The sequence below is a fragment of the Empidonax traillii genome, unplaced genomic scaffold, assembly GCF_003031625.1.
Source record: "Empidonax traillii isolate 1590-97213 ecotype Southwest subspecies unplaced genomic scaffold, ASM303162v1 scaffold3645:size11859, whole genome shotgun sequence".
In the NCBI taxonomy this organism is placed as follows: domain Eukaryota; kingdom Metazoa; phylum Chordata; class Aves; order Passeriformes; family Tyrannidae; genus Empidonax; species Empidonax traillii.
Window position 1 is genome coordinate 1 of NW_020958838.1, and position 6,789 is coordinate 6,789.

Sequence of the window (6,789 nt, forward strand, 5' to 3'; positions counted from 1 at the left end):
TCTGGGGCCAGATGGGTGGGAATGGGGTTGGATGAGTGGGAATGGGGCTGGCAGGGCGGGAATTTCAGGGCCAGATGAGCGGGAATTCCGTGGGTTCTTCCCGCAGATCCTGGCTCTGGCTCAGCAGAGGGGCCGGCGGGTGAAGGTGGTCGGGGGCGGCCACTCCCCCTCCGACATCGCCTGCACCGACGGGTTCCTCCTGCACCTGGGACACATGGACAGCGTCCTGCAGGTGGGAATGGATTCATCGCTCATCAGGGGCCAGTAATTAATTAATTAATTGATCGACTGGGGGCAAGGAATTCCGTCCCCGGTGGGAGGAGCAGGGTGATCCAGGCGGGAATGGGTTCTGGAATGTTCCCCGGCTCCTGCAGGAGGTTCTGGGGCACTCCCGGGAATTACAGCACTGGTTAATTAGGGGCAGTTAATTAATTAAGGGAATTAATTAATTCATTCATTATTTAGAGGCAATGAATTCAATCCCCAGTGGGATGAACGGGTGGAATGGGTTCTGGAATGTTCCCCAGCTCCTGCTGGAGGTTCTGGGGCTCTCCCAGGAATTACAGCACTGGTTAATTAGGGGCAGCTAATTAATTAAGGGAATTAATTAATTAATTAAGGGGAATGAATTGGATCCCTACTGGGATGAGCAGGGTAATCCAGGCGGGAATGGGTTCTGGAATGTTCCCCGGCTCCTGCTGGAGGTTCTTGGGCTCTCCCAGGAATTCCAGCACTGGTTAATTAAGGACAATAATTAATTAATTAATTAGGGGGCAATGAATTCGATCCCCGATAGGATGAACAGAATGCTCCAGGTCATGAGGGATTAATCAGTCACTAGGGATCAGTAATTAATTAATTAATTAATTGGGGGCAAGGAATTCGATCCCCAGTGGGATGAACAGGCTGCTCCAGGTGAGAAGGGGTCGGGAATGATTAATGAGTAATTAAGGGCAGTTAATTAAGGACAGTTAATTAGGGGCCATGAATTGGATCCCTGCTGGGAGGAACAGGGTGCTCCAGGTGGGAGTGTACTTTGGAATGTCCCCGGGAATTACTGCACTGGTTAATTAAGGACAGTTAATTAATTAGGAAAATTAATTAATTAGTTAAGAGCAAGGAATTCAATCCCTACTGGGATGAACAGGGTGCTCCAGGTGGGAATGGGTTCCGGAATGTTCCCCGGCTCCTGCAGGGGATTCTGGGGCACCCCTGGGAATTACAGCACTGGTTAATTAGGGGCAGTTAATTAATTAAGGGAATTAATTAATTAGTTAAGAGCAATGAATTCAATCCCTGCTGGGATGAACAGGGTGCTCCAGGCGGGAATGGGTTCTGGAATGTTCCCCAGCTCCAGCAGGAGCTTCTGGGGCACCCCCAGGAATTACAGCCCTGGTTAATTAAGGACAATTAACTAATGACAGGAATTAATTAATTAACTAATCAAGGGCAATTAATTCCATCCCCTGATGGGATGAACGGGGTCCTCCAGGTCGGGGTGGATTCTGGGACGTTCCATGGGCTCCAGCAGGAGGTTCTGGACCGTTCCTGCTAATTAACAGCCCTGATTAATTAAGGAAGGGTCCCTTTCCTGCTGGGATGAACAGGATCCTCCAAGGGGGAACGGGTTCTGGAATGTTCCCCGGCTCCAGCAGGAGGTTCTGGGTCATTCCTGCTAATTAACAGCACTGATTAATTAAGGAAGGGCTCCTTCCCCCCTGGGAATTCCCTGGGATCAGGCTCTGCTTCCCCTGGGAACTGGGAAGTGCTTGTTTTTCCAGGGAATCTTTGACTCCTGGGGCCAGCAGAATTCCTGGGAGAGATTCCAGAGCCCGGGATGGGGGACAGGGATGTCGGGATTGGGGACAGGGATGTCGGGATGGGGGACAGGGATATCGGGATTGGGGACAGGGATGTTGGGATTGGGGACAGGGATGTCGGGATCGGGGTCGGAATCGTCCCAGGTCCCATTCCGGGATTTCCTGGAGGAGCGGGAATTCCCGGGGAGGGGGGGAGGTTGGGAAGAGCCCGGGGGTTTCCCAGGGGTGTTTTTCCATGGGCTGTGAATTCCCTGCTTTCCCAGGCGGACCGGGAGAAGCTGCAGGTGACGGTGGAGGGCGGGATCCTCCTGTCCCGCCTCAACGCGGCGCTGGACGAGCTCGGCATGGCCCTGCCCAAGTGAGGGCATGGAATGGGAACGTCGGGAATGCCGGCCCTGGCATTGTCCCTGGGATCCTCGGGATAACCATTCCAGGGATTTTCCATGGGGTTTTCCCAGTGTCCAACCCCGGGACCCTCGGGAATGCCAGACCTGGGATTGTCCCTGGGATCCTCGGGATAACCATTCCAGGGATTTTCCATGGGGTTTTCCCAGTGTCCAACCCCGGGACCCTCGGGAATGCCAGACCTGGGATTGTCCCTGGGATCCTCGGGATAACCATTCCAGGGATTTTCCATGGGGTTTTCCCAGTGTCCAGCCCTGGGACCTTTGGGAATGCCAGCCCTGGGATTGTCCGTGGGATCCTCAGGATAACCATTCCAGGGATTTTCCTTGGGATCCCCTGGAATGCCAGCCCTTGGATCCTCGGGAATGCCAGCCCTGGGATTTTCCATGGGATCCTTGGGATAGACAGCCCTGGGATCCTCAGGATACACATTCCAGGGATTTTCCCTGGGATTTTCCCAGTGTCCAGCCCTGGGACCCTCGGAATACACATTCCAGGGATTTTCCTTGGGATCCTCTGGATAGTCAGCTCTGGGACCCTCGGGAATGCCAGACCTGGGATTTTCCCTGGGATCCTCTGGGATAGACAGCCCTGGGATTCTCCCAGTGTCCATTCCTGGGGATCCTCCGAATATCCATCCCTGGGGATTTTTCCGGTGTCTTTCCCTTGGGATCCTCCAGACTCCCCCCCTGGTTCCATGTGCAGGATGTTCCTGGATATCCATCCCTGTGGATGGAGGGACCCTTTTCCCTGGATCCCATCCCATTCCCTGGATCCCATCCCCTATGGATGGAGGGACCCTTTTCCCTGGATCCCATCCCATTCCCTGGATCCCATCCCATTCCCTGGGTCCCATCCCATTCCCTGGATCCCATCCCATTCCCTGGATCCCATCCCCTATGGATGGAGGGACCCTTTTCCCTGGATCCCATCCCATTCCCTGGATCCCATCCCATTCCCTGGATCCCATCCCATTCCCTGGGTCCCATCCCATCCCATCCCATTCCCTGGGTCCCATCCCTATGGATTGGTGGCACCTCCTCCATTCCTGGAGCAGTGGGAGCCGCCTCCTCCGTGGGAATTCCCGTCGGGAAGGGCCTGATCCCGGCTGAGGGACTGAGGGATCTCTCCCAGGGGTGATTCCCAGTTAAGGGGCCGCCTCCTCCGTGGGAATTCCCGTCGGGAAGGGCCTGATCCCGGGATATTCCCAGTTTAGGGGCGGTGTCGGAGGTGACGGCGGGCGGAGTGATCGGCACCGGCACCCACAACACCGGCATCGCCCACGGCATCCTCCCCACCATGGTGAGAGCATTCCCGGCATTCCCAGCATTCCAGGGGGATGGCAGCCTCGGGAATGGCGGCCACCGGGGGAAAAGGAGTCCCAGGGGATGCGGGAAAAGGTTGGGAAAAGGTGGATCCAGGCAGGGAATGATTCCCTGGGAAAAGGGAGGGAGATGCTGCATCCCAAGGGATCCCGGGAGGAGGGCTGGGAAAAGGTTGGGAATAGGCGGCTGCAGGCAGGGAATGAGCCTTGGAATCCCTGGGAAAAGGGAGAGCAATGCTGCATCCCAAGGAATGTGGGAGTTTGGGACAAGGTGTTTCCAGGAAGGGAATGAGCCTTGGGAAAAGGGAGGGAGATGCTGCATCCCAAGGAATGTGGGAAAAGCTTGGGAAAAGATGGGTCTAGGCAGGGAAGGAGCCCTGGGATCACAGGGAAGAGGGAAATGGGAAAAAGGCAGGGAAGAGGGAAAAGGCATCCCAGGGAATGTGGGAAGAGCTCGAGAAAAGGTGGATCCAGGCAGGGAATGAACCTTGGGATCACAAGGAAAAGCAGGGAGATGCTGCATCCCAAGGAATGTGAGAATGGCTTGGGAAAAGGGGGCTCCAGGCAGGGAATGAACCTTGGGATCACAGGGAAGAGGGAGGGAGATGCTGCATCCCAAGGAATCCTGGGAGCAGGGCTGGGAAAAGCTCAGGAAAAGGTATCTCCAGGCAGGGAATGAGTCCTGGAGTCAAAGGGAAGAGGGAGGGAGATGCTGCATCCCAAGGAATGCGGGAAAAGCTCAGGAAAAGGGGGCTGCAGGCAGAGAATGAGCCTTGGAATCCCTGGGAAAAGGGAGAGCAATGCTGCATCCCAAGGAATGTGGGAAAAGCTCAGGAAAAGGGGGCTCCAGGCAGGGAATGAGCCTTGGGATCCCAGGGAAGAGGGAGGGAGATGCTGCATCTCAAGGAATGTGGGAAAAGCTTGGGAAAAGGTGGCTGCAGGCAGGGAATGAACCTTGGGATCACAGGGAAGAGGGAGATGGGAAAAAGGCAGGGAAGAGAGAAAAGGTATCCCAAGGAATGTGGGAATGGCTCGGGAAAAGGTGGATCCAGGCAGGGAATGAGCCTTGGAGTCAAAGGGAAGAGGGAAAAGGTGTCCCAGGGAATGTGGGAAAAGCTTGGAAATAGGCGGCTGCAGGCAGGGAATGAGCCCTGGAATTCCCGGGAACAGCAGGGAATGCTGCGTTCCCGAGGAATCCCGGGAGGACTGCTGGGAAGAGCTCGGGAAAAGGTGTCTCCAGGCAGGGAATGAGCCTTGGGATCACAGGGAAGAGGGAGGGAGATGCTGCATCCCAAGGAATGTGGGAGTTTGGGAAAAGGTGTTTCCAGGCAGGGAATGAGCCTTGGGAAAAGGGAGGGAGATGCTGCATCCCAAGGAATGTGGGAAAAGCTTGGGAAAAGGTGGGTCTAGGCAGGGAAGGAGCCCTGGGATCACAGGGAAGAGGGAAAAGGGAAAAAGGCAGGGAAGAGGGAAAAGGCATCCCAGGGAATGTGGGAAGAGCTCGAGAAAAGGTGGATCCAGGCAGGGAATGAACCTTGGGATCACAAGGAAAAGCAGGGAGATGCTGCATCCCAAGGAATGTGAGAATGGCTTGGGAAAAGGGGGCTCCAGGCAGGGAATGAACCTTGGGATCACAGGGAAGAGGGAGGGAGATGCTGCATCCCAAGGAATCCTGGGAGCAGGGCTGGGAAAAGCTCAGGAAAAGGTATCTCCAGGCAGGGAATGAGACCTGGAGTCAAAGGGAAGAGGGAGGGAGACGCTGCATCTCAAGGAATGTGGGAAAAGCTTGGGAAAAGGTGGCTGCAGGCAGGGAATGAGCCTTGGGATCCCAGGGAAGAGGCAGGGAGATGCTGCATCCCAAGGAATGTGGGAAAAGCTCAGGAAAAGGGGGCTGCAGGCAGAGAATGAGCCTTGGAATCCCTGGGAAAAGGGAGAGCAATGCTGCATCCCAAGGAATGTGGGAAAAGCTCAGGAAAAGGGGGCTCCAGGCAGGGAATGAGCCTTGGGATCCCAGGGAAGAGGGAGGGAGATGCTGCATCTCAAGGAATGTGGGAAAAGCTTGGGAAAAGGTGGCTGCAGGCAGGGAATGAACCTTGGGATCACAGGGAAGAGGGAGATGGGAAAAAGGCAGGGAAGAGAGAAAAGGTATCCCAAGGAATGTGGGAATGGCTCGGGAAAAGGTGTCTCCAGGCAGGGAATGAGCCTTGGAGTCAAAGGGAAGAGGGAAAAGGTGTCCCAGGGAATGTGGGAAAAGCTTGGAAATAGGCGGCTGCAGGCAGGGAATGAGCCCTGGAATTCCCGGGAACAGCAGGGAATGCTGTGTTCCCGAGGAATCCCGGGAGGACTGCTGGGAGGAGCTCGGGAAAAGGTGTCTCCAGGCAGGGAATGAGCCTTGGGATCACAAGGAAAAGGCAGGGAATGCTGCATCCCAAGGAATGTGGGAACCTGGGAGAAGGTGTCTCCAGGCAGGGAAGGAGCCCTGGGATCCCCGGGAACAGCAGGGAACGCTGCATTCCCGAGGAATCCCGGGCTGTCCCCCCCCCACCCCGTGGTTTCCCCCCGTGCAGGTGGTGGCCGTGACGCTCCTGACGGCCTCGGGGGACATCCTGGAATGTTCGGAATCCCGGAACTCGGAGCTTTTCCCGGCGGCGCGGCTGCACCTGGGCAGCCTGGGGGTGGTGCTGAGCGTCACCTTCCAGTGCGTGCCCAAATTCCAGCTGCGGGAGGTGGCGTTTCCCGGCTCCCTGCCGCAGGTACCGGCGGGAATGTGCGCCGGGAAGGGCCCCGCGGGGGAAGGGGATGACCCCAGGGAGAAGGGGATGCACCCCAGGAACACCTCGTGGGAGCTGGGAATTCCCTCACCCCCCATTCCCTCATCCCTTTATCCCTCATTCTTTTATCCCTCATTCCCCATTCCTTCATCCCCCATTCCCTCACCCCTAATTCCCTCATTCCGTCATCCCTCATCCCCTCATTCCCTCATCCTTCATTCCCTCATCCCTCCCTGATCCCTCATTCCCTATTCCCTCATTCCCGAATTCCCGCATTACCTCATTCCCTCATCCCTCCTTTATCCCTCATTCCCCAATCCCCCATTCCCTCATCCCCCATTCCCTGATCCCTCATTCCTCATTCCCTCATTCCCTCGTCCCTTTGTCCCTCATGCCTTTGTCCCTCATTCCTTTATCCCTCATGCCTCATTCCCAGATCCCTCATTCCCAGATCCCTCATTCCCTCATC

The 6,789-nt window shown here is 56.0% G+C and overlaps 1 protein-coding gene across 1 annotated transcript in view; it reads left to right on the forward strand.

Annotated features, from left to right (window-relative positions):
- Positions 1 to 31: 31 nt before the first annotated feature.
- LOC114072641 (L-gulonolactone oxidase-like) overlaps positions 32 to 6,789 on the forward strand; it is a gene marked incomplete at its 3' end in the record, with an annotated part of 11,005 nt that continues 4,247 nt past the window's right edge. The window contains exons 1-4 of the mRNA XM_027910517.1: positions 32 to 232; positions 2,084 to 2,178; positions 3,437 to 3,527; positions 6,117 to 6,302. Coding sequence (XP_027766318.1) covers positions 32 to 232; positions 2,084 to 2,178; positions 3,437 to 3,527; positions 6,117 to 6,302 — 573 coding nt within the window. The remainder of the gene's footprint in view (positions 233 to 2,083; positions 2,179 to 3,436; positions 3,528 to 6,116; positions 6,303 to 6,789) is intronic.